The sequence below is a fragment of the Zosterops lateralis genome, assembly GCF_965231275.1.
Source record: "Zosterops lateralis genome assembly, chromosome: 15".
NCBI classification, from domain to species: Eukaryota; Metazoa; Chordata; class Aves; order Passeriformes; family Zosteropidae; genus Zosterops; species Zosterops lateralis.
The window spans coordinates 5203356-5231218 of NC_139775.1; the positions used below are offsets into that span (position 1 = coordinate 5203356).

At 37.7% G+C, this 27863-nt stretch overlaps 1 protein-coding gene across 2 annotated transcripts in view; it reads right to left on the reverse strand.

The window, feature by feature from the left end:
• TRRAP (transformation/transcription domain associated protein) overlaps nt 1-27863 on the reverse strand; it is a 76625-nt gene that overhangs the window by 17803 nt on the left and 30959 nt on the right. For both annotated transcript variants that reach the window (XM_083872754.1, XM_083872753.1), the window contains exons 32-61: nt 27586-27705; nt 27156-27275; nt 26635-26799; nt 26050-26231; nt 25585-25783; nt 25043-25171; nt 24168-24434; nt 23452-23658; nt 22422-22580; nt 22201-22335; nt 21923-22033; nt 20932-21078; nt 20398-20611; nt 19578-19703; nt 17798-17944; nt 16409-16611; nt 15586-15707; nt 14506-14719; nt 13564-13743; nt 13077-13223; nt 12301-12420; nt 11720-12007; nt 11024-11161; nt 10521-10633; nt 9873-10008; nt 7344-7535; nt 4644-4839; nt 4149-4414; nt 2872-2972; nt 488-689 (exon numbers count right to left, since the gene is read on the reverse strand). In XM_083872754.1, the coding sequence (XP_083728880.1) occupies nt 488-689; nt 2872-2972; nt 4149-4414; nt 4644-4839; nt 7344-7535; nt 9873-10008; nt 10521-10633; nt 11024-11161; nt 11720-12007; nt 12301-12420; nt 13077-13223; nt 13564-13743; nt 14506-14719; nt 15586-15707; nt 16409-16611; nt 17798-17944; nt 19578-19703; nt 20398-20611; nt 20932-21078; nt 21923-22033; nt 22201-22335; nt 22422-22580; nt 23452-23658; nt 24168-24434; nt 25043-25171; nt 25585-25783; nt 26050-26231; nt 26635-26799; nt 27156-27275; nt 27586-27705 (5046 nt within the window). The remainder of the gene's footprint in view (nt 1-487; nt 690-2871; nt 2973-4148; nt 4415-4643; nt 4840-7343; nt 7536-9872; nt 10009-10520; nt 10634-11023; nt 11162-11719; nt 12008-12300; nt 12421-13076; nt 13224-13563; nt 13744-14505; nt 14720-15585; nt 15708-16408; nt 16612-17797; nt 17945-19577; nt 19704-20397; nt 20612-20931; nt 21079-21922; nt 22034-22200; nt 22336-22421; nt 22581-23451; nt 23659-24167; nt 24435-25042; nt 25172-25584; nt 25784-26049; nt 26232-26634; nt 26800-27155; nt 27276-27585; nt 27706-27863) is intronic.

Below are 27863 nucleotides of genomic sequence, written 5' to 3' on the forward strand. Positions count from 1 at the left end.
AAAGAAATTAAATATTCCCAAACTGAGAATCATAGAACACAAATAGCTTTTTTTGGCCAAAATTATGCTGATTTTCAGAGTAAAACTGTACAGAAAAGGCTTATCTGGAATAAAATGCAATACGTAGGTAAATGTCAATATTGTTTATCCGTAGTAATAATAAACAGACCTCAAACTATGGTACTTTTCAAAGGACCAAAGGATGTCTTTTTACAAGTATTTCACCACACTACATAGCAGAAGAACTGGAAGTGATTGTCCTCTTCCTCCTACAGAAAGGTTCCACATCTAAAGGAAACCCCAACATCCCACTGCAGTAAAAAAACCCAAGATGAGTTAAGAGCAACCGCACACAGCCCTTCCATCTAAATAAAATCTTTCCCTCAGTAACCCTCTCTCTAATTGCAAAAATTTGAGCACTGAACACCATCCCAGCCTTTCCCGAGGGGGTGGAGCTCTGATCCTTTTTTAAGCACCTGGAGCTCACCTTGGCCAAGTATTTCCTGGACTTGCTCTCGTTCTGGTGGCGACAGGCGTGCAGGTAGCAGGTGATGGCAGACACCCCCAGGTGAAGCTGCCTCTCCTTCACAAAAATATTCTCCAGGTAATCCCCCCACATGGCCCACGCCTTCACCAGCACATCGTGCATCTGCACAGCTGCAGAAAAAGCTTTGTTTGCTTCCTCAGACCTGTGTGGTGACAAGTAAGAATATGAGTTTTATATAATTCAGTAACTGTTTGCTGGTGTAAATCAGATTTCGGATAGGGCAAGCAATTAGTTTCTTAATATTCAGTGGTATTTCTGCATGAAGTTCTTTAGTAAGGCACCTCACAACTCTTTTGTCATTGCTTTCCTTAAAGTTCAGAACCTACAAAAGTGAATGCTTCAAAATGAAAACAGTTTTGGGTTAAAAATCTCCACAATACTTTCTAAAAAAAAGAAAAAAAAAAAAACTTCCAGTGCACTGCAGTGCACTGGAAACCCAAGCAGTAAAAACTAGAAGAAAGAAGAGCAAATGATAACACAAGGGGAGTGGAAGCAAAATCATTTAAACATGCTGCTCCTCTGAGCAAAAAAAGGAGTAAAGCAACATTGGGAAGATGTTATTTAAGTTCTTTTAGAGGAGTGCATCTTACTTAACTCCTTTTCCAGAGAAGTCATGAAAAATTTTACAATCAACATTTTCTGGAAACAGCCAGTTCCTCATCCACACAGTTGTAAAAGTTTCTTTTTTCAACAGGAAAAGTGAAGGATTTGAAAGTTAATCACACAGTTCTGGGTAACTAAAAGATTATTTGTTTGTTATTTCTATAGCTTTGTCCATGTTTCCTCAAGTGTCACAAGTCCAAAATTTGGCATGATTCATCCCAATACATATACAGTCCTTGAATCTATGTTACTTCTTAGGCATAAAAATAAAGGATGAGAAAACTCACAGAAGCACTATCAAAATGAAGAAACCTAAAGTATTTCAAATCTCCCTATGACAGAAAGAGACTCACTTCTCCTTTGCAGAATTAGCATTGAAATAAACCATATGAAAGTAACATAATTCTCACCTTACTCATTTCTTTTTAATTACTGTATTTTTAACATAACAATATTAGCTTGGGCGATTATAATAACTAATAGTAAATTAAAATGACTAGATACTGAGGCATAACTCTAAAAAGGAAAACAGCTTTGTCTGTCAGGTGTTAAGTTTCTGTGCTACATTAATGTCCTTGCTTTCAGAAGCTTCCTGCACCCTGGCTGAAGGTCTGAAGTGAGCCAGCCCAGCAGCAGCAGCCTGATGGATGACTTTGTATCACTACTGCCCCTTTATAAAAAAGGGACTTCTCTGTCTGTTTTCCTTTCTCCCACTCTACAATCCATCATCCTTGACACCTGAGGTGATTTTTTTTAAATGGTTTCTATCACCTTGGCCAGCCAATGGGCAGCACAGGAGGATGCAGGAGCAGAGGTGACCTTTAACTTCAGTTTCGTTGACACACAGGTAATCCATCAGCAGCCCCATTTTCAGGTTCAACACTGCCACTGCTCCTAACTGAAACCTTCCCAAATTCCTGACCTCAACTGAAGTGCTAAAAAATGCTTGTGTGTTTTTAGGTAAGATTAAGAAACTGTAAGTACATCAGAACCATGTTTTTAAACAGAAACCTTCATCCATTTTATCCTGAAGGAACAAACAGAGACAATTCTCTGCAAGAATTTTAAAAAAGCTAAAAATATGGGGGAGGCACACTTTCTTTTCTTTACACAACTACAATTAAGCCTGTGACCATATAAAAGCCCACTGTACTTTCCATCAAAGTAATTGCACTGTGCCTATTTAAAATTCTCTCTTGTATCCACAGAAGAAGATATTCATAATTTCCTGACTTGAATTGCTATGTGAGGTTGCAGTGTACAGCTTAAGACCTGATGGATTTCATTCCATAAGTGGCCACAATGCAGTGGTAAAGGAATTATTCCGTCCATATGTAACACATAGCAAAATTGCCATTAAATCCCATGCCCACTAACAGCTCTTGAATTCTGAAGGGATCTTTTTGGCATCACCAAACAAAATTTGACTGATGAGATATTTATTTACTGAATTAAAGAGATATTCCTCAAAACAGTAAAATGCCTGTCAGTGCAAAGCAAAACCATTACTACTTCTGTCCTAAAAGGTTCAACATTAAGACCAATCATTACATCTCCAAAGTGCAATACATTTACTTTCTTACACAGCAGTGAGAAATTTTAGGCTGGTATAAAGATATGGAACAGCTTTTCTGATATTGTGTTTTCAGATATTGTGTTGAATACTTCAGCTGCATTTTTTTCAGATGTGTGCTAGTGCCTCTTGCAGTCAGCATACTCACTTGTTAATCTGTGCCAAGAACATTCCCTTTAATGCATAAAACTCTGCAGTCATCTCCTTGGTGAAGTACTTCAGATTGGTTGATTCAATAACTTCAAGACCCTGTTAAATAAGACTTAGTGAGAAAAGTCTTTTACAAGGGAGGCTTTGTTAAATGAAAGTGCCATAAAACAACAGCCTAAATATTCTCTTGAAATTTAAATAGCATGACTTTCTAGTATTTCATTTTAAAAGATACAGACTGACAATTCTAAGTTTCCACTGGCCTATGCAAACAAAATACTACAGACAACATTTAGGAGGTGATTTTTCCACCCTGTTTATGTTGTAATATTATTTATATTATGTTATATTACAAGGTTCATTTGTTGGCCAAGCACATACCAGTGGGTTTTGCCTAAAATCACTTTTTTTCCTTTTCAACACACACAATTTTACTTCAGTTTGACAACATCCACCACTCATGAGTGGGACACTCAGACCTCCAGTTAGTATTGCAGCAGTGCTGCTTTTTCCTATTATAAATAATGCCATTTTCAACATCCCTTCCATTTATCGATCTTGTAAGATTTCAAAAAACCTACTCCCATTTTACTTCCGGATCAGCTAATTTTTAGTATATTCTTAATATATTAATTTATTAATTTTAATTACTATAATATTAATGTTAATAAATTAATTGATCTTAATATATTAATTTATAGATTTTTAATATTTTTGATATATTAATATATACCTCACAATGTAACTATCCAAATTTAGAATAAGCAGATAATGGCAAATAATATCCAGTTCACAGAGAACATTAACTGCTTTGGACTAACAGCATTCCTCCAAACAACACCCTCTGCAGGGTATAACACAGCCAATGTAGCCCTGGTTTTGTGCCTGAGATGTTTTGGTTTTCTGAAATTTTTTTCCCAGGGAATTTTCTGTAAACAAGAGACATGTTTTTGTAACTGTAATTTGTTTACATTCTTTCCCTAGGAGGGACTTCTTGATGTCCCTCTGCTCTGACCAATGTGAGTGAAGAAGTTTGTCTTTGTTTCACCAATCAGATTGGTCTGTGTAAAATATATAAGGGAGACACATCTCAAAAATAAAGGAGTCATTTTCAGCTTTCTGAAGTTCAGTCTGTGTGGTTGTGGTGTAAAACAGCACCAGGCCAAGGCAATTCTGCCCGCTTTGGACACAGGCAGCTTGTTTATATCAATGCATCAGATGGTCCCTGCCATCCCACAAGTTCCATCAACGAGCTCCGGAATGAAGCTGCCCTACCTGCATGCACTCATTTTTGCCCATGACTCCAGCCAGCTGCAGGTAACACTTGACCTGCTGGCGGATCTTCTGGAAGCAGTCCACGATGGGCACCGTGGGGATAGTGTGGATGCGGCTCAGGATGTCCAGGGCCACGTTGACCAGCCCCTGTTTCCGTGCGATCTTCCCGTACTGGATGATGGCCGAGGCCGAGGCGTGAACCCCCAGCATGGCGTTGTTGGAGCTGGGGTCGTGCTGGGAGCTGTTCTCATAGGCAGTCACAATGGCTGCAAAGGCAACATGAAATGTTTGTTAGTGTAAATGGCAAATTGTAAGTGGTTATACAGAGAGCAATGCCTCTCACACCAACACACAGGAAATGGACAGCTTAAAATAATCAAACATGTAAATGGAAACTGAATAAAATCTAAAACTTGTCAAAAGTCAAGCCACTGAGAACTTATGTGTTGTCTGGAAAATTCTGTGATGAATGCATGCTGGAGCAGGCAGACTTACCCTGGTAATGATGCTGTCTCCACATGAAAATGCTGCTCCAGTGGGATAAATCATCTGACACAATAGGTAACCTGTTCCTCCAAGTCTTAACAACAGTCTTCATATCATGTAAACTGTTGTTCCTCCCCAGATTAGTTGGTTGCAACCCTGCATTTATTTGGGCTGCTTCCTGAAGTTCAATTATTTGCTGTGCTGCCTAGAAAACAAACAATACAAATAAGGAACAAACAGAAGATGGCAGCAGTCTTGAACCCACTAAAGGCAGCAGACACTTTGTTAAAACTTCAACCACCTGAAGAAAATGCCCACAAACTTTAATGGGATTTAATTATCTGTAGTACAGTAAAGCCAGTGTAGTATTCTCTAAGCTACCACTTGGCAGATAACAGTTGTATTCATTGTTAATCAACCAAATGAGATAACTATTTGAGGAAAAAAAAAAGGCACTCCAAATTTATAGACTGAAATCTCTTGAAACAAAATAAATTAAAGTAATATTTTCCTACAATCATCTCAGTATCAGCTCTCACAATAGCTTAACCTTCATCCTACACCCATTCATCACACAAATTTAATTTTCTCATGGGTATTTAATCACATACTATCTGATATTAAAAAAAAGTAATTACTGCAGTGCAAATTCGAGGCTGCATTTGTACCTCTGTCAGTCACTGACTAATTTATCATTTCTTCACAAGGGATATATACATATTAGATTGTTTTAAAAGCTTGTTTTAATTGATATCTGAAAACACTTAAATATTTTATTTAGCAATATTAATTTTTTCCTGCTGCAGATGCTGCCATTCTTGAGTGGGGGACGGGGGGGAGCAATTTGAAATATGGGTGAAAACTTAGCAGGAATTAAATTCATTGAGAAGCCATCTAATGGTATTGTGTGAGCTCCCAAATTGTACCTATTACTTGATAACTTCTTCTGAATATGGAGAAAACTTCCATATTCATTCACTTTATCTGATGCATCAATTTATATTATAAAAATTCAAAGTTATGAGCTGCTGTGTGAGCTCTACCCCCAGCAGCAACCAGTTTATAGAGTCCCTTCTTATATTGTGTAGATTGGTTATGAATCACACACACAGAATACAACTACTCATCTTAAACAGAATCACAGAGGCCTCTGTATCAAGGAGAACTCAAAGCAAAGTGCTCTGCACTTCCACAGGCAGGGCTCAGTCACAGATCTCTGAGCAAGGACCCATCAAGAAATGATCCTTGTTATGAAAACTGAGATATTCCACAATTTCTCCCCTGGAGAAAAAAGGTTCCCTCCACAGGACCAAGAGCTTTGTCAGGTATGTATTTATAGGTATCTTAACATGGACAAAGCTGAAATACCAAAAGAAGGACATGTTTTGCCTAGATCCCACACTGCAAACCCAGCACAATCTTGCTCCAGTCCCACTTCCACACTGGCTCCAGCTGTACCACAAAGATCAGAGGAGACAAGGTTCATTTTCAAGAATCTTCTGAAAGTAATTCAAGGTCAAATCAAATTTTTTAGAGATGGATTTAGGCACCTTCTTCCATTTGATTATACTTGTCAATAAAACATCTACTCTCAAAAATTCTTCTCTTACAGTTTCAAAATGAATTATTTACATTATTAAACCCAAGAGAAAACAGCAGGGTGTTGATATTTTATATATTTAAAAAAAAACCAGAAATCCATTTTTGTTATGGCAAAATGTGTGTGAAAGTTGCAAAGGACATAACCATTCATTTTTCACCATGTAATATATGTTATTTAATTTCATGTAATACTTAAACTACATATTCCACATAATCAGAATTGTGCCAAGTGCTTGCCAAAAAATATTTCTGGAGGTCTGAAAAACGGTGGGTTCAATCTCTTTCAAGCTCTTCCTGATAAGCAACAAATACTTTGAAGAAACAGGAACACACATTCTACAACTTTGAACAAAAACAAAAAAAAACAAACCATGATGCAAACTATCAGTTCTATATACAGTAAAGTATTTTACACTTGCAGCTACTAAAATTCCGAGACCTGCTACTGGAGGAGTGTGGGCTTGAGAGATTTTTAGCCTGCTGGCAGTTGCTAACTTTTTGCTAAGGAAAAATTTCTAAAGAAAGCTTCTTCTTAAAACAATCTTGGTAAACAACTATTTTTTTTTTCAAATAAATTGTTGTCTATCTGGTGTTTTCTGTTCTTCTAGTTTAACTAATGGCATTGGAGAGGTGTTGTTCCTATTCACCGATCATGTGAAGTCTGTATTAGAACATCTTATAAAAGGTAATAAGAATTTAAACAATAAAACCTTCTTTTTCTATACTCTTTGCCTTCTGAAATATTTGGAGTCTTTCAATTCCTACAACAACAGTGTAGCCCTGGTTTTGTGCCTGAGATGTTTTAGTTTTCTGAAATTCTTTTCCCAGGGAATTTTCTATAAACAAGAGACGTGTTTTTTGTAACTGTAATTTTGTTTACATTCTTTTCCCTAGGAGGGACTTCTTGCTGTCCCTCTGCTCTGACCAATGTGAGTGAAGAGTTTTGTCTTTGTTTCACCAATCAAATTGGTCTGTGTAGAATAATATAAAAAGGAGACACGTCCCAAAAAATAAAGGAGCCCTTTTCAGCCATCCGAAGTCAGAGTCTGTGTCATTGTGGTGTACAACAGCACCAAGAGAGGAAGAGTGGAAAGAAGAAGAGTTTACCTGGAGCAGGGGGGTGTGGACGTGGGACACGACGTGGGGCAGGCGCCGCCACTCGCGGATGGCCAGGCTGCTCGCCATCTCCACCAGCCGCTCGATGAAGTTCAGCTGCTGCTCCTCGGGGTGGCAGATGGCCAGGTACCCCCTGTACATGTTCACCTTCCAGGCCATCTCTTTAGGACAACTCAGTTCCACCTGGTTGTGGAATAGGAAAAACATCCATTAAATATCGTTCCCTACTCAAACAGGTAATTTTTTTTAAAGCCTTCTTAAACAAACAGCTTTGGTGTTTAAAAAATAATCTCATTTTTTACAACCACTGGATTGAAGTATTAACATTTATTTCACTAGAGGAGTTTCAGCTCTCCTGAAGTTACTGGCAAGGGCAGGCTAGCACACAAATTGCCAATTCAGCAGAAGAGTATGAGTGCCCATGCCCAAGCTGCTGCTGGGGCATTTTTACACTGACAACTGTAATGCAGCTCAAAGAGCTGAGCAAGCCCAAAGCAGCCCTGCCACAGGAGCAGGAAGCACAGAGCAAACAATCCACCCTGTACAAAGCCAGAAAATGCTTCTCAGCAGGTAATACACACTATGTCTGAAATGCTTCAGAGGCTCCAGAACATGTAATGGCAACATCTCACCGAAAAGGATCCTGTCCCTACCTGTCCCACATCATGCAGCTTTATACTCCCTGTCTGCTCCAGAGCATTGCTAAGTTCATGAAAATAAACAACTAATATTTTCTCAAGTAATCAACAACCAACCTTCTCATTTGTGTTAAAGTAATTTCTGAGTACAGACACAAAGTCAGGTGATAGTGCTAAAATAATTTATAAAATAATTTTAAACCATTTTCTCAGCATTCTGGAACAGTAGAAATATGGCAACTAAACCCAGCAAGGCACTTGAACTGTGCAGCACCTAAATTCTATGAGCATTTTACAGCAAACTTGCACTGAGCTCACTAGCTGATGCTGCAGGCCTTTAATCTACAACTTTTTCACCACTTTTTCCACCACTTTACATCAAGCCCTTTATGGCTTGATGTGCATCACAGAAATCCCCCTGCATTATCCTCCTGTTGATAAACTGTATGGTGACCATCACAATTGTTATTCCTGTTATCCTCAACTGACTTTTACGCCTGAGCCAGCAAAGAGGAAGTGCCAGGTAGCATCCTTACACTTACACAGTGAAAATAATCTCCTTCTTTATTATGTTATCTACTGGATCATTAAACACAATGGCAGTGTGAGCAAATGGAAATGAGTCTTGGGTCCTATCAAAGGCTACTTGCTGTTTTAATAGCTCAACTTTAATGGGGAGATTATTAAAAATCTTTCACAAAGATTTACGAAAAGTGATAGATATTTGCCATCGTCTCTGGCCTCTCTTGTGAATCAACCATGGAGCTTGACAAAAAACAGCCACATTAAAGAATATCAATAAAACTGGAGTAGTGAGTACAGCAGCACAGAATCAATTATTCCTTCAGATCCCAATATTTATGCAAACGTGTGCTGACACTTTTACAAGAACCTGAGTGGAGTCACAAAGGCTCCATTTATGGCTTCAGCAGCATCTTCTCCTCAGTCATTTGGTAAATGTCTCATTACTGAAAATACCTCATTTAATATAACTCCAGCTAAAGCCTATCAGCACTTACTCAGGGTTGTCACTTCCACTCAACTTGCAATTGTCCAAATCCAGAAGCTGTCAGACACGATCTATTTCACTCTCTTCAAGCCCAGGGCTTATAATATACTGTACAATATAGTTCTATTTTAGGCTTTAAAGGTTTCTCACATATTTCTATACTTGGCCTCTGAAGTGCATACTTAAATAGAACACAAAATACTAAGTGTTACAGGAACAAAAGAAATTAATTGAAATGTAAATAGCACCCATAGGACAGGTTTGGGGGTTTTTTTTGCGTGTGCAGTTTGCTACTTAAAGATTTGGCTTCATATTGTATTTTAAATATGTACTTCACCCCTTTATTGCAAATTCTGGCATCTTTAGCAGAGTAATTCCAGTATTGTCCCACTGTATACAACAGTGCAAGAAAGATCTGCAAGCTCCTTTCCACCTGTGATTTAATGCAGCATTCTCACCTTTTAGATTTCAGTTTTACATCTGGTTAATGTTTCTATATTAACTCATCACAGATGAACAACTCTACCTACCATGAAAAGAGAATATATTTCCTTAAAATTAAAACAGAACAGGAAAGAAAAAAAAAAATCAAACCACGAAAAAACTACCCACGTTTTCCATCTTCTTTAGATTAGTGACACCATATATAATGCTTAAAAAAAAATCCCAGACCATCTTCTGGCAGCTCCAACTGAAATCTGCCATTGGTCCCAAGAAGCTCAAGATGCCCATGAAGCCTGGCACTTCATATCAGCCTCAAGAACAATAACCACCAGCTTATTCTTATGGAATGGCTCTTAAAACAGTTGGGATGAAGATACCCAAGGCAGGATGAGGATAAACTAAACATGAGCACAAAAAGCCCTCACTCACCTGCACTAGAGCCTCCTTCATAGCAATCCAGTTTGAGACCCTCCAGGCACACTTCAACACCAGGTAAGGATTTATGTGACCTTTGGACTGGCCATATTCTGTCAAAGGCTCCCACTGGTTCAACTCTTTTGAGCAACTAAGAAAATGAAATGCAGTGTCAATTTTGTTACCAAAAAAAAACCCCAAAAACTTCAATAAAAGTGACAATAGATGTTGTGTATCAGAGTATTATCTGCATATTTGTTTGTCTACAAACAGCTTTGCAAGCACAGCAGAAGTTTTATCCAGATGGGAAGACTATTTTTTTAATTTATTTATTATCAGTTATAATACAGAAATCTGTGAACAGGGAAGACCTGCATTTTGTGTCTCCCAGAACAACCATTTTAAATAGGAAAAACAAATTTTAGCTCCAGCCTGGTTCCACCAATAGCAAATTACATTTTTACAGCAATTCAGGCATATCACTGCTGAGACTCTGTTAAGGGAATACAAAATAGCTTTTTTTATTCCCTTAAGTATCCCTTGTATCTGAGCTAAGTCCTGAGATAAATTTATTCTCATAACTAATGCTTTAAACCAAGAGCAGGGTGTTTTGGTTCTAATACAGGGTAAAATACTTGTTCTGCATCAGCTTTCAAGGCTCACCGAATCCAGTGGTCCTCCCAGAGCTGGTACTCGGGGAAGATGGAAGGGGAAGCGTTGTTCCTTTCGTGCTCCTTTTTAGCCTTCTCCATTGCTTTTTCATAAGTCTCCTGTGCCTAAAGAAAATCCAACCATTCCATGTTTCCATCTGCTATATACACAATAACTCAATATTCTTTTCTTTTTAAAAATAAGTGATAAGAAAACCCTCGTAGACTTGGAAAAAAAAGTAAAGTCTGTTAAATACATTCCTGAATATAGCTATTATTTGGGAGCTTGACAAATGTCATGAAAACCTGATGGTTTCACTGAACCATCACAAAAATTTCACCTTACCTCAGTATTAGAAGGCCTTAAACTACTGCTGTAGACAGTAGGGAAGCCATGGCACATTCCATTTTAGAAGACTGAAGTTAATAATTAATATTCAGAGGTTTTTCCTGCTGACCAGAATATTCATCCTGACAGTACAACTACTCAGATGATTTCTAAAATCAAGACTGTACCTGTTCAAAAAAGCCATGCTGTTCATAGGCAATGGCTGTTGCTGTCTCTGGGAATTTGCAGCGTTTCTGCCACAGCCCAGCCCACATATCCTCCTCTTGTAACAAAGAGTAGAGCTCAGCAAGGGAATCCAAGATTTCCTGCAAGGTTAAGAACATATATTTCTCCACAGTCAACCTGTCTTTATAAAGCACAGTAGGTACAAATCTCATGTTCTACACTGAGGCAAGCTGAGAGAGACATGGAAATAGAAAAGTGCGTACAAAACTTATTAAAACTCTCTTTAAAACTCTACAAGGCAAGAAATTAGTAACAACCATGTACTGAGAACAACACTGCGTGACAAAAAAAAATAAATCCTAAGGCTTGTATACTGACTCTTGCCTGTCTTCCCTAACACAACAGATTGAATCATAGAAAACAAAATTTTTCAATTCAAGTCAATATTACAACAGGACAAGAGGAAACAGCTTCAAGTTGCACCAGGAGAGGTTTATTAGATTTGATATTATGAAAAATGTCTTCACTGAAAAGGTTGTAAAGCACTGGAACAGGCTGCCCAGAGTCACTGCCCTTGGAGGTATTTAAAATACATGTAAAATGTGACACCTGGGGATATGGTTTAGCGGAGGACTTGCCGCTTGTGTTAGGTATTTCTCTTCATATTTCATAAGATATTTCAATAAATATAACACTACCTGTTGAGGAGGAGTTATGCTTTCCTGCTCATAAAATTCTGTTGTCTGTTTAGGTTTAATCTGCAGACTCAGTCCTTTTTCAAAGGCTTGATGCTCCAGCATGAGGGTAGAACGAAACCAGAGGTTGTGAGTTTTACCCAAGTATTTCAGGACACAAGGTCTGATGGGAATGGGAGGAACACACTGTGACATTGCTTCCACAAAGCAGTTCAGGGCACTTGGCTGGCAATCTCGCTGCACCTGATGGCTTCCACTGCACAAGAAAGGGCTTATTTCACCTGCTAGAGCCTAGAAGAAAAAACGAAATATTATCTCTCTATTCAGATTCTTCAGTTACAGAAATCAGATTTATGATCTCTTTAGTACAGGGAACAACCACTCAATAAGTACATTTCTCTTTGTAAAATGAAAGGCCCTATTTCTTTCAAAAGATGTATTGATACAGGTATACAGCATTCAACAGTCAGAGAATGGCAAGTATCTCAAAGCTGGTGAACAAAGTCACCACACAAATACATTTTCCTGGAACAGCAGCCATTTACAAAGAGGAATCTGCAAGTGGAAGACAAAGAGGTTCTCACATGTTGCTGTCTGTCAGACAAGATTTTCCAAAGTCGTGAAAATAGCTGTATCCAAGTCTTCTCTGCCAAAGGTGTAGAAATGTGACATAACTGAACAAAGGCACTCAGCAAGGCTCCCGTCTGGAAACAGACAGATGTATAGAAATAGGAAAAAGCAATTAATCCTGTGGCAAAACAGCTCAGTTATACAGTTGTTTCAGTAATAATGCTAATGTCTTTTCAACAAAAATATGTTTCCTTTAGCAATATAGACTTGCAACAAGAAATTAGTGCTATATAATGTTGATCAAGACTCTGATTCATTATTATAACCACCAAAAAAAAAGAAGGAAAAAGGAAAGATGTTGATCATGTTGGAAATAGGAATAATCAGGTTAATTGGATAGAGCTGCTGCTAGTGTGGAGCTATTTAAACATAGCTTTGAGCTAAATTATTTTCTTAGAAGTTATTTAATCATAAGATGCTGATACACATTTTGATCCTATACCCTGTGTTTGTCATCACTAGTTTCTGAATTGTTAAAATATACTTGGAGTGAAGCAGGATGATATTTAATTTTGTAGGACTAGGATACAGTAATAACTAGCAATGAAGTGAAGGCTTAAGAATTTTTTACCACAGGCAAATAAGAAATTACAGATTATAAGAGATGTCTACATAAGAAAACTCAGCTAAAAAATGAGAAGTGAGAGACAGAAAAAGGAAAAAAACCCACCTCAGATCAGTTTGAAGATTTTAGGATTAAAGTGGTTTGTCACCAACAACCTGTACCCACCTTCACTTCCCGAAGGGAGTCGAGGAATTTGTCGTGCCTGTTGGTCAGCATGTGCAGCTGGTTGCCAATGTCCTTCTCTGACAGTTCCTTTGTTTTGGGAGTGCTGGTCTGATCTCCTGGAGCCAATTCAATGTCTATTTCAACATCCTACACAGAAATAAACAATTCACTAAGTAAAAACAGGCGTCTTCTGTGTACTTTTGCTTATTTTCCACAACAGAAAACACCCTCCAGATCAATTTATTTCAGGCCTCATTGTTTCTGGTACTTCTTCAGGTTCAGATCTGTAATTGCCTAGGGTGCTGAAGGCGAAATGAATGAATGGGAGTTCTGAGAGACCCACACATGCTTAAACCACAAGAGACACAACCAATCTGCACACATCATCTTCATCGCACATTCTCCAAAGTTATCTGGTGAAAAACTAGAAAGAGCTGAATTCTCCACCACAGAGATTGCTTTTCCCCCAGTATTTTCTGGCAGTTACCTCCTCTTTGGATTCGCTGTTCTCCCTCTCCCGAGGCTCTTGCTTGACGTGTGTGACCATGGCAAAGGCTGCCCTGTCGTGGCTGTCGGCAAGGTTGATGACATTGGTGATGGAGGGCAGCATGGCCCCCTGGCAGCTTGTGCCAATCGTTGTGTTCCTCTCACACACTGCCAATAACAGCTGCCACATGGAAAAGTAACACAAGTTTTTGAACATGTATTTTACTGTAGTACTACTAAGAAAACATCACCATGGTTTAATATTTAAAAACAATGCAAAAGTTGCAATAGTAATTTTAAGGGCTATTTATCACCTTTATTAATAGATTCTCCTAGGCGCCTAAAGGCTGTACTTTGTACTTTTTAACACATGTATTAAGTGCCCCCTATCTGCTAATAAACACAACTCTGTCACCCTAAAAAGGATGTTCACAATCACCTTAAATTCATGCTTCAATATGCAAATTGTTAAAATAAAAGGTTTTGTCCCATTTTATTTTAAATAAACCAAGGAAAGATGCAATTTCATTTCAGTGCAATCCCACCTAACAGCGGTCATACTGTTATAGGAGACATTCCAGCTTTAACTGTTTCCTTGAAATCTTCTCCTATAACAATTCTTGGGGTATTTTCATAGTCATTATCGATTATAAGAGACTGTTCTCCTTAAGTATTAGCCTGGTCATTAAGCTTTTGGCAGAGAAAATAGATTTTAAACATTTATATTAAAGCCACTTCCCAAGCATCAGCATTTCACTGTTTAGCCATTGTATGTATTTTTAAGCACCACAGGAGCTGAGGCAGCAGACTTGGTACTTTCAGCTTTGATATAGACAATACACACTACAAAACACACACCACATAATGCTTTTACACCCAACGAGGAAAAACAAAGAATAAAACATATTTCTAATTGCATTTCTGATACAAGGAGTTTCCCTACCTCAATGCATTGCTTTATCCAGAAGTGATTTCCCATTGCTTCCCAGTTTTGGGAACAGGTCACGTAAAGCAAGCGCTCGTAAACACGACGTTTCATGGAATTGTCAAAGACCTCGAAGAATTTGGCTCGGATGAGTGGCTGGGCACAGCGCAAACCAGAGAGAAATGCTGGCTCCAGTTTAGCTGTAAGTTCACTCCCAGAAAGATTCTCATCCCTGAAATGAATACAGATGAAATAACAGAGCCATCAGAAAGAGAAGACTCCTAGTCTTTGTATAACATGCTAAAAATCTGAAGAGGTGACATTCTGTCATGTGGCAGACATCCAGGTGCAGCTTTTGAGAGAAACAGCAAATAAAACATTGCTGCTTGTTGTAAAGCTGCCCTAGAACCATTTGTAGAAATACCCTTTCAGGATAAAATCTTATCATAATTGTGAAACACTGAGCCACATTTGTACGTGTGTTTGAAATGACAAATGGTATTGATTGATAAAATTTTCTGAGCACTGTGTGCACACAAAAGTTTTGCACAGTGAACCAGCAGAGTACAGCAGCAAAGTGACTGCAAAAGAATGTGAAGCAGCAGCATACTATTAAATACCTGGCATTTGTTGAGAAGGTGACTATTTGAATTATTTAATTGTGATTCAAAATCTGCAAGTCTACCTAGCAAAGTAACTCTCCTGAAAGTCTAACTTACAATAAAATTTCAAGGAAAAAAAATCTTTATATCCAACAAATGTGAAAAGACAGATCTTGGCTGTAACCACCTCAGCAGTGTTGAGAATACAGTCAGCTACAATAGTGCCTTAGTATCTTGAGAAAGAAAGAAGCTGGGATGGAGGTATTTTATCAGTGCCAAAAGTAAAAATCCTTACTAAGGAATTTCTGGTTTCAAATTGCCTTCCATAAACATGCACTGTGGTCTCAGTAAAGTGAATTGGTTTTGCATTTTAGAAAAAAAAAAAAAAAAATCCCTTAATTCAGATCTCAAAAGATTGATAACATGTTATAAAGTTCATATATGGTACAAATTATGAACCAATAAGCTGCAATAAATGATTAATTGCTATAATTACCTATAGACATAGTTAACAAGGTCTAAGAACTGAGCGTTTAATTCAAGGTCTTCTGGAAAACGCTTTTCAATGTAAGTCATCATTTTCACCAGTAAAATGGACTTCTCCCGGAGAGTAGGTGTCTGTGGAAAAAGAAGACATGATTAATTTTGTCAATTCGTCTTAGAACATGCAGAGAACTAGCACATTCAAAGTCCAACTCAGCCATCCTTTACATGACTCTTTTGCCTCTGAAGTACTGAAAAAGAGCTTGGTAGGTCATAGTTCTTAAAAAGAAAAATAACTCAAGCATTTATCCTTCTAATATATGCTGGAGAATTTTAAAATTGGGACTAAAAATAAGTTTAAATTGTTCAGGGATTAAAAAATTCTGATGTATATTATAAAATGTTGGTCCTTTTGTACAGCACTAGATTGTAAAGAGCTCAGCTCTTAACAAAAATATGGCAGATTGAGGAATCACAAAATGTTACAGAGTAACAATTTATACCAGCATTAGTCACCTTCCTCCTGAAGAGCCTTTCTATCTAGGTTAATGTGAAGTATAAAGTAGATATTATATATTTTAAAACTTTTACTTTAAAGGAAGTTCTCCACAAAAGAGCATTTGAGATCAAACACCAAATATAAACCTATAAAATGCAAAGTATCAATAGCTGCAGCTACTTTCACATGGAATGAAAATAGTCTAATCATCATCAAGGGCATCTAAACACACTTAACAGATCATTACAAACCTCATTGTCAAAACTGATGAATTACAGTGGCTAATCGTAGTTATTTAGTATTTGAGAGCAATGATGACTTCATCTACTCAATTTACCTGATTAGCTGCCATCGGGGAATTGTTTTTCACCCACTCCTCCACTATTTTTACCACTGCACGAAGAATTTTGGCATCAGTGGATTTTTCAATGAGAGATGTTAGAATAGCTTGTATAAAATTTTTCCTCATTTCCATGCTCATCACAGCCAGGCGAGTTTTCACAAGATCCAGACTCAGCATTACCAGTTCACTTGTACCTGCTACGGATGCAAAAAAAAAAAAGGATCAGAGTTGTGTATACACCTATGAAACACCCAGGAAAAAAAATTTCCAGATAAGATACTGCAATTTGAAAAATATCAGCAATATCATCTATTGCCTGGAAATAAATCCCCAGAAATAATGTGTTCAGAATTACTACTTGACATTTCTACACAAGGAAGGCAGAACCCAAAGCCAGGTTGGATGGGGCTTTATTAGCAACTGTCCAGTGCAAGGTGTCCCTGCCCATGGCAAGGGCTTGGAATTAGATTATCTTTAAGGTTCCTTCTAACCCAAACTATTCTACGATTCCCTGACTCCTTTCAAAACCAAATCTATTCAAAATCCTAAAGGCAAGTCTGTCCTTTCCTTTCTGCAAATCTTCAGTAAAAGGTATTACAGACCCTTAATACTGAAAAACTACAATTAACTTTGTGAAAGAAATTGTCTGTGATGCAGCTAATTCTCTAATTCTGTTCAGCTAATTTCCTGACTTGCTTATCTATGAAGTTTAATAATTTTCCAATTGTTTCTCAGTGCTAATAAAATTTACAAGATTCTCATTTACCTAATTAAAGTATGGGCTGGGAATCTAACACCAGCAATTCTTTCAAAGTGTTTACTCCAGTAGCTTATTCATTAGTAAATTACAGGGCCCCTTACCAGCACTGAATTTTCTTCTACAAGAACATCTGATTTTTTCAATGACTCATGACCTAATTCATTTGACAACAGACAGAATTATAGTGACTGAGAAAGATGCTATTTTAAGATTAAAAGCTAAAGCATCAGCTCCAACAAGTTAATTCAAACACAGTTGTTCCAATATTATAAAAGAGGAAGGAGTAAAAAAAAAGCGAAAGCACAAGAACCCCTCTCCCCTCAACATTCAAAAGCCTTGAAGAACTTCAGTATTTCTATTTATGCTGCAGCTCAACAAATTTTTCACCTATCCTTCACTGAAAATGCCGGGCTAATACTGAAATTCATACATTAAGCAGGTAACTGGAACTCCTAAGTGCATTTTTAGCTCTCAACACTTCAATAATACTACTCACTAAGGCTGAAGTATTTTTCAACAAGTAATAATGCACACAAACCCTGCAAAGTCATTTGAATCCCTTTAGGATGAAGATACTTTAATACTTAATAACACCTCTGATCATTAACTGTATAAGGTAATACCTGTACTTGCTTCTGCTGTTCCTGCTGTGGCCTGTGGGTTCAGGTGTTCCCTGACCATCTTCTGCAGGGACCTCATGAAAACTGAGATCAGCCTGTCAATGTAGCTGGGGTTGTTGCTGCACGCAGATTTCAGAATCATCAGAGTCCCTAGAGATAAAAAAAAGGCCTCAGCAATTAAAACTTATCTTGGGCATGACCTGAGTAAGGTACAGATGCCATGAAGGAAGGATGGGACTACCCAGGTTACAAACATCAGAAATATGGAAAGATTTGGAGAAAAATTTCAGTCTCAGCTTTAGTCCTTAGACTAAGTCTAAAAGGTTACTTTTGCAATAATCAAAATATTTCAAAGTTTTGCATATAAGTGTGTGATGAACAGTAAGGGGGGAAAGGGAGGACAGGAAGAAAGGGATTGAGAACAAATACTTCCCCAAGACCTTAAAGAAATGTAACTACTCCTGATGTTGTACATTTATTTTAGTAGCAAAAAAGTAGAAAAACTTTTAAATTACTATGCCCAGGTTTAGTAATTAAGAAATTTGGTTTTCTAATCTAGAAACCTGGTAACGTTTCATAAATCAGTTTCTGTAGATTGAAGAAGTTAACTCAAATTGACTAGTCCACCCTTAAAACACACACATCTTGTAAAATTATACCTACTTTAAAAAAATCTACTTTCTAATTTAACATATCTACACAACATATCTACAGAAGCACGCTCTGGTCATTGAATGGCTCCTGCCAAAGTTTTGATTTCTTTTTCTGATCAGATGGGCACAAAATTTGGTTCACAAAGCTCAGCCTCTGAGCCACAGAATTACTACAAAATGCACCTCCTGACAGATTGATTGTGGTGCTGCTTTTAAGGGAGCTCTGGACAAAATGGAAGAAACATCTTTCCTGGTTAGTTTGATGTAAAGCACGTCCAGACATCTGACAAATAGGCAATTCCCAAGGTGAAATTACAACCATCTACACAGCTCACAGAATAGAACAGTGAAGGACATTTGCCATTTAAATCAGCAGGTTTTCCAACATTGTACAATTTCAGGTCTGTATTACCAACACAACCAGTTCTGGGCCAAACTCTATTATTCCAATATATCTTTGTCATTCTATTATGTAGCTGAGTTGTCTGGCAGTTCAGTAAGTACAAAAAACAAGAAAAGAAAACCATTTCAGCTCTTCAGAATGGTCTATGCTAAAATATTAGATTTTGTCAGAAAAAAATAGCATTTTTGTAATTTCTTGATTACTGAGTTTAAGATCTATAAATACATAAATCTTATTACACTATCTAAATCAGCTAATAAATGAAGCTTAAAAAAATTAAAAAGAAAGGCAGGAACACATAAGACTCTACAGATTCCTTGAACTATTCTGTTCTATCTCAGAGGACCTGCAAGATTTCGGTTTTTTTCCATGTAAGAAGCTGCCAGTAACTTTTACTTTATTTTTTGCCTATTATCAATACTGCAGCTTTTTCCTATGCACTTTGCATACAAAAGGCTTCCACCTAGGAGATCTCCAGCTCCCCACCTCCAGAAATTGCTCCCAAGTCACCTCAGAGAGCAGACAGAATACAATGAGCCCCCTCCATTCCCTTTCTTCACAGATACGACATGCCAAGCTCGTCTCTCAAGTTAGCTTGAAATGCTTCCCACAGCTTCCTCTGCATCAGATCAAATTGTAATTTCCTTATGGAAAAGGAAACTGGTGACAAAGACATTCCTCATTCAGGGGCATTCCCACAGAGCTGCCAGAGATGTGGGATACCTACCAAAGAGCTGGGAAGGGTTGGCATTGGTGGCTTTTTCATAATTAGTCAGTCCTTCATAAATCACCTTCCCAACTGCAGCATAAAGGCACTCCAGCTCTTCGTACTTGGAAGCTACACTTGAGGTACCTGCACAATTTAGAGTCGTGTTTAGTTTTGGGAACATTATCCACAGAACAGGCAAAGAATAGTTACACTGTGAATGTAGAGTCACTAAAACATCACTGGAGTCTTATATTGTCAATAGTGTAAGGTGACACAAGCAGATCCCTCATTTATATAAACCTCTTTCTTATACCAGTATGTCCTTTATAATAGTGTATAAGAGTACCACTTCTTCTGAGTAACTCAATTTGATGAGCAGTCTTACATTACTGATTTACTTTTTTCCAAGAAAAGATTATCTACATTAGCTTCTATTGAGACACAGCATATTACTATTTCCTTTCTTTTTTACACTTTATCTCCCTTCCTTATTTCAGCAAAACAGCAAAGCTTAATAACTAAAAAATTGCACTTCTGAAGCTGAAAAATTCTAATTGCAAAAATACATTAAATTTATAGCATGCATTTCTTGAACTAAAGTTATGACAGCCACAGGTTATTAAGTTTTTATGTCAATGGATAATGATGTATTCCACACAATTACTTATTTCGGCTTTTCCTTTTTTAATCAGAGGTTGAAAGTGCAAGCTAAAATGGACCATTAAATGCAGGAATCATAAAACAGAGTATTAGCACATTCCAAAGACTGCCTTCATCCCACTCTCAACCACTTAAGTTATGTAGCAATAAAGAAAAAGAGGAAGAAAACAGCACTCACTTGGCTCTGTGGGGAAAATTCCCATCAAGCGAGACAGCAGACTGTGGACAGCTCTTAAAACCTTGGTGTTCCCACAGGTCATACAGGCTGCCACCCCTCTCTGGAGGGGCTTGAAGCTGCTCAGGATAGCAGGGGGCTGCAGCACAGTCAACAGGAAACTTAAGACCTCTAAGCCAGTGCAAATGTTGGCAAAGTTGGCCTGATTGGGCTGTTCCTAAAGAGAAAGCAGACAAAAAGGCAGTGAGTAGGGGTAAACAAGAACTAGACAGATTACTAAACTCAGATCAAATCTGTTAAAACCTATTAAGAAAAAATAAAATAAAATAATAAAAAATAAAATAACACACCAACCAGTAAATACTGCAGCTCTACAAATTTATAACCACTGATGCAATTCACACACTTAACAACTTATTTATTTCATACAAAGACAAGGTCAGTACTGTAAAACACTCTATCTAGATATGATATAGTATTCTACCATCTCACATGCCAGGGAAACCTAAAGACCTACAGGACTAGAATGTTACCTACCACAGTCATGAGCAGCTTATCAAACCACTGCAACTTCAGTTCTGACTTGGGCCACATGTCTGGCCTCAAAGCTGTTTTCAGGAGGTTGACGCAGCGGCGAGACAGCAACTCCCCAGGGGATCCAGCAGTGTTGGAGTTGTCATTTACCTAGCAATTAATCAGAGTTATCAAAATGACACCCTTTTGGAACCAAGTCATTAATTTATTATGCATTCCACGCAAGCATATAATTTCTTATTTCTGAAATGGATGAGCTTAAGTAGTTTTATCTGTACAGTCACAGAGTATTTAATGCACAAAAATATGTCAACTAATAGTAAACACCAGAACTGATGTCTAAATTGCTTGCTAATTAACCTAAATCACCCATCAAAGGTGTATTTTAAAAAAAAGTTTCATGCCATCCTTTATTACTACAACTCTGAACATACTCAAGATGGTTAATCTTCACTGTTTGCAAAGTCTCCATAAACATGTGCAGCTCTTTACTCGATTCATCTCTATACTTAAGAGCACACCTACTTTGTGCAATGGACTGTGGGATATAAAATCCCATTCTACCTACCAGCTGAGTCTGCTGCAGGAGGAGAAGCCATAAAACTTGTCAGCCTGGAGATACACCCAGATAATTTTCCCCATTCTAGAAAAGTTAACTCCCTCCAAATTTGGTGAAAAGCTTTAGGTCTACATGCTGCAGGAAAGTAATTCCATGTATAGGAGTTTGAAAATAAAGCTACAATCATTACCCCTAGATGCAGTCATTCCCTACAAAACTCTCTAAATATTTTGGGATAAGGTATTCTTGCCATTTAACCTAGGCAATAGAACAAGCATACATTGCAGCATCACCTGAAAATGCAAATTATTCATGATAACAAAGTACAGAAACATTAGAATAATCCAAGCCTAAAAGGACCTGTGTGAAAAGAGGGGTTTATGGGTTTGGCTGCTACTCCACACTGGTATTTGCATATCAGAATAAACACAGTACCTGGCAAGCAATTCTAATCAGGAAATTCACAACAGTGTCCGTGTGTTGCTTGTCAATGGGCTTGGCAAGGAGGGCATCAGCTCCTGGCAAGGACTGGCTCCGGCCAAACACCTGCACAAAACACAAAAGTCATCAGCGAGACTGGAGGAGGAAAACAACAAAAACAGATTTTAAATACTTGCTAAAGCTAAAACCTTCAATTTAGAGCATTTTGAGTCATGTGGAAAAAACAATTATACTACTTAAGAGTCTCTAAACAGATCCTGATTTTCTCTTACAGCACTTATTGCTCCTGTAGCTGTCCTGAATCGTTTTACTTCTTGGCCAGAATCCACAGACAATCCTCTTTTAACAGCAGATGAGGCAGAACTTGCTCCTTCTCCACTTGTACTTGAATCCATATCTGAATCTGGCTGAAATATCAGCAATGTGCATGTTAAAAAAAGTATATTAAACTGTGGAACAGTTCAATCGTTACCCATTTATTTTGATTTCCTACCTGCTGGTCTTTGATTCTTTGCAATTCCCATTTAATAACAACTTCAGCAAGATCCACAGCTAATTTTCTTTGCTCTATCGTAACACTGGGAGTGAAGCCCAGTCTCTGCATGGCACTAACCATATGCTGAACTAAGTGATGTCTCACAGGATAATAAACCTGAAAAATGGTTTCACAGAAATGTTAGTCATTAACCAATAACATTCTACACAAAATCTTCAAAGTTGAAATAAAGCAAAATTATAAAACAGTCATCAATCCCAAAGTTTGCTAAACCTGTACCACTTCAGATTTTGCAATATGGAAAAGTAATTGGCGCACTGAAAATGGTGCTTTGGCTACAACTTTCAGTAACTTTACTACTGATTTCATGCACTCAAATGAACAGGTTCTTTTTAAGATTCATGGTTTTTCTCAAGGACCAATCATCCCATTTCCAAGCCTTTAAAAGAGCTTCAACTCATATTTGAACACACTCAGATATTCTTTCAAAAACTGTTGAGGCATCAGTTCCTGAAAAATGTGTATTAGCTGTCCCTTTGGATTGCATTTTAATATATGTTTTCAAAAATGCTCCTATGTTGACATCCTGCACCATTCCCCCCTTTTTTTAATGTTTCCCAACATATATTGGCTGGAGGTAAAAGTGATCTAGTTAATCCCACAGAAAATATAAAACCAAACAAACAAGAATTACTGAAGGATAACAAAGACTATGGTTCTTCACTTTTTTTAAAGAACTCTTACAGAAACTCCACAGGCCTGTTAAAGAACAGTGCCAATGCATGTGCAACGAATTCATCTTGTAGACTCTAACCTGACATTTGGAGTTCTAACTTCAATCATCATGGAGCTTAATAAATTACTTGCTATTAAACAGTTATATTCAGTTATAGATAAGTATATTTACAGACAAATTATGCATTTTGAAGCTAAACCATATAAATCAGATTATGCTGTTTTTCTAATCAAACTGTTTACTTCCTTGATACAGGAGATACAGTGAGTACCAGAACAACAGTACAAATACCTTGAAATGTTGTACTATCAAGTGCAAAATATGTACTAGTTGGGGCACTGTATGGCCCTCTTCCACAATGATTTTTCGTGTCCAGTGAGTGAGCATCTGGTGTCCATCCTCCATTCGAGCCGGGACAGCTGGAGTCAGGATAGCCATGGCCTGCCTGACAATAGCCCTGGCCTCCATTGCATGAGCTTTGAGAAGGCTGTGAAAAACCTGAACAGCAGAGTTTCTCGTCAACATTAATGCTGTATGTATTTACAAAAACAAAGCATTTATAAAGAAAGGGAAACAACACGTGTTCTCTAAAAACCTCAATTTTTCTCTAAAGGCCCATAATTTGTTAAAAATATCACGATACATCAGCAGCACAAGCATAGAGCACTTCTGTTTCCTTTACATTCCCTTTTCTTTCTCCCTCTCCACTGTCCAATTTGAAGTTTTCCCTTGCTCCCTACACTGTGTCTCAATTGAAGTGTCTATCTCTTAAATGAAGAAACAGTCTCAATTTTTCTAATTCAACCAAAAGTTCTACTTCTCATTTACCCTTCCTGCTTTCATTTGTCTTCACACTTTCAATACTCTCCTATCCCAAGTAAATCTGTATTTGGCTTACTGCTTCTGCATTTGTTTGTGGTGTTTGAATTATACTCAACATTCAAAACCACCATACAGCTTCTACTCTGAATCTTAAATGGAACTTAACACAAGCCCATGGTCCATACCTGCAGAACAATCTTCTTGTGAATGGCGAACTTGGCGATGATGTGTGCCAAGAGCAAGTGGCCACTGTACTTGCAGGCTGGGTCCACACAGGCCTTGGACAGGAGGCAAGGCCAGGCAAAGGTCATCAGGCGCCGCAGTTTGCTGTTCCTGTTCTTGTTGTTGTCGTGGATGTGATGGGGGGCATGCTCCACCAGCAGTGTGGCAAACTGCAGCAGATAGATCCTCAGAGAATCCAGCATATCAGCCTGCTTTTCTGGATCAAGTACCTAGTTTCAGGCATGATCAAAGAGGAGAGAATGAAGCTGACCCAAAAAAACCAACTTTTACTATTACAAAGGTAAAGTCTCAACTTTTTGCCTTTTGAGTGGTTTTTAAGAAGACTAAGAACTTGTAATTACTTTCTTGACTCAGTTTAGTACTCACAAAACAACCTCCTGAAGTGTGAATTTTTAAATAATGAGCACAGCTGGGAACTCCCAAACTGCTAATCTATAGAAATAAATAAATAAATAAACCCAACTCTCATCTTCAACAACATTTATTTTATAACTGCTGACTGGTTCCACAAAATAGCAGTGAATTAGAAAGACACTGATGCTGGGTTGAAAGCTTTCCTTAGAAAAAAATCTGGGATTAGAGAAGGCCCATTTCTAAAGACACATTCCATTTCTGAAAACAGCATAAAGTGAAAATTGTAGTCCCTTCCCACTGATGACTGATGGAACTCACATTTAACATTACAAAGCAATTTGACATAACAAACCATAATATTCAGAACAGACCAACTAATTCAAATCAGGATGAAAAGTCAAATGAGAGGAAACAACTTTTCGTTTTAATTTTCACATACTTCAATGTAAACAAAGATTGTTACCTTTGTTATAAAAACACTAGTGATGCTTTCTGGATTATCTCCTTCTGGGTTTGGGGGACCTAACAGCTGTTCACCTTCTCCTTTTTCAAAACTGTACAAGAAAGCAGGATTCAGGATATGTTGCAGCACCTACAGAATATAAACAAAGCAAGTTTTACTGTACTATTATGTTCTTCTAATGGCAGCCAACATTCAAGTACTCCCACGTGCAAACCTGGCTGCTGGACACACTCACTGAGTTACAAAAAGAAGCTATAAATACAACCTCAAGAAAAAGATACACACTGATTTTTTCCCCTCTTTCTTCCTTCCAAGGGCATAGATTCTTAGAAAGTATAAACTAAAGCAGTCAGCATTGAACACAAGATGAATTGCTGTCTCTGTTTATTATCGCTCTTCTTCAGGTATGATATTTTCACCTAAATGACTCTGCCAATTATCAAACTCGTTGACATTTAAGTAAGGGAGTTTTGTTGCCCTAGTTCCCCAGAAGAAAATTAAACCTAAATACCAGGCTTCTTTGATATAATTGCTTTAGTTACCTTGGCTTTGAGCTCATCTCCAAAGTTTGGGTCATTCAAGTCTACAAATCGGAAGAACAAAGCCCGTTTTTGGGGAATACTGTAGTTTTTGGGGATCTCTTCTTCCATATATTCCTTTAAGAAAGTCATATTGCAGAGAAACCGACCCGTAAAAGCTCGAAGCAACTGGAAGAGTAACTCTATATCACCATAATTCCTTCTGTGAAAACACATAAAATACAAAGCTTCTATGAAAAAAACACACAAACTGCTATGCTGATGAAAATACTCTTTTAAAGGAGCAGAGAAGAGCAGCCAGTCCCACAGGCATGGTTTTAGAGCTAATGACAATATCATGAAATATATTACACTTTCTCTTCAATAACTGCAAACCATTTTTAGTAGCCCCATATACCTTTACAGCATTTTCAAAACTAAAATTAAAAAAAAACATGCAGGGTCTAGGAAATAAAGATTTTTACGTACTTGCAGTAATTCAATAAGCAATAGGCCAACAGCTTGGGCTCTTTCCAGTTTGTTGCAGCCATATTCTCCTTCCTATGTCTCTCCTGAAAAGCTTCACTCACCCATACACGTTTCAGCTGATTCACCAAGGAGTGCTGATTTGCTAACCAACATTCATCATTCTTAACAATAATACTTATGATCTGTCCAAAGCAAAACAAGACAAATGCGCAGTCAACACACAAGAGATCTGTCAGGAGAAACAATGATATACAAGCAATTGCTTAAGGTCAATTAAGGGTTCTAAAATATTCAACAGCAAAACAAAAGAGTGAAACACAAAATAGTTTAGATTAAGAAAAATAAATTTCTTTTTCTGCTGTCATGCTTTTCCCTTGTATCCTACTGGGCAAAAAAAGCACAGTTAATTCGAGTCTCTTTTCCCTTCTCAGAGCAGCTCTGACTACAAACACTCCACATTTTTACAAGAGGTTTTCTATGAGCTGTAACACACACACGCACACACTGAAAGTCTGGATGTAAGAGGTTTGTAGCTGAAGAGGTTTCAGCTCTCCAGTGCAGAGACAAACAAGGATAAATGAAAACCTTGATAGCCTGGAACTGCAGGTCCAGACGCATGGTGGTGGTGCTGGGGGAGCCGGGTCTCACGGCCGCCTGGGCGCCCACAGGCAGCAGCAGGGTGATAAATCGGTTGGGATTAGCTGCCAGTACATCCCGCAGAGGTTTGGCATCTTTATGTTTCAAGAAACTCTGCAAAAGGGGAAGAAATAATTTTAATAACCTTTAAAAGCCAAAATACTGGGCGACTATATCATCCTGCAGCTTTTATAGTCCACACTGAAGTTGCAGAGGTTGTATTTCATGTATATAAAAATAACATCTACACTTCAGTAACAGGCTTACATGATCTGGAAAGGTATAAAATCAACCCTTCAGGACAAACAAATACAAAACCAGGAACAGGAACCCTGCAGTCAAGATTAAGACCATGATAAAGGACTACAAGGTCATACAGGAAAAAAAAAGATGGAAAAGATGAAACCTTTTTGTTCATCAGATCTGTCAAGTTGAGGTGTTTTTCCTGCTCCTCTCCCCACACAGCTTACCATAAACATTCTGCTCCACTGTGGATCATTTAAAGTGGCTTCCATCATGAACAGCTCCACAGTCTGGGATGGATGACGTGTCAAAAACTTTATCAGTGGTTCCCTGAATGGACTGCCAGCCTGAAAAATTCATAAACCTTAAATTAAAAATGCAGAGTATAGAGTATTTCCTACTAATTTACTACCACTCAGAAAAATGCATTTGACTTGGCATTTATGCAGATACAAAATGTTCAGAACATGCGTATGAGAATTTATTGACACTTTCTAAACTTCACTTCTAAGGGTGTAAGACCTCCTAAAGGCTTGAAGAGCATATTTATTATATCAAATATTCTCACACCATATTTAAAATATTATAGTTATCATATACTAATTTTTAAGAAGACTATAAAGCAAAAATTTCAGCAATGCTAACTTCCACTTTTACCTCAATTAACATTGCTCGTTCTGTTTTCATAACAACCTCCAGGAGAGGTTTAACCAGAGTCTGTGGGGCAGCTGGGATCAGATGGAATAAATTTATAATTGCTGAACAAATCTTCATTTCCTACAGGTAAAAAGAAACACAATTAAATAAATATTACTGGCTAAAATGTATAAAAACAATATCATACATCTTATTTTCTTTTTTCCCCCTGTATTAGCATAGCCAGCAGCCAAATGCAAAGGGTTAACATAGACGCAGCATCTGCTTACCATAATGCA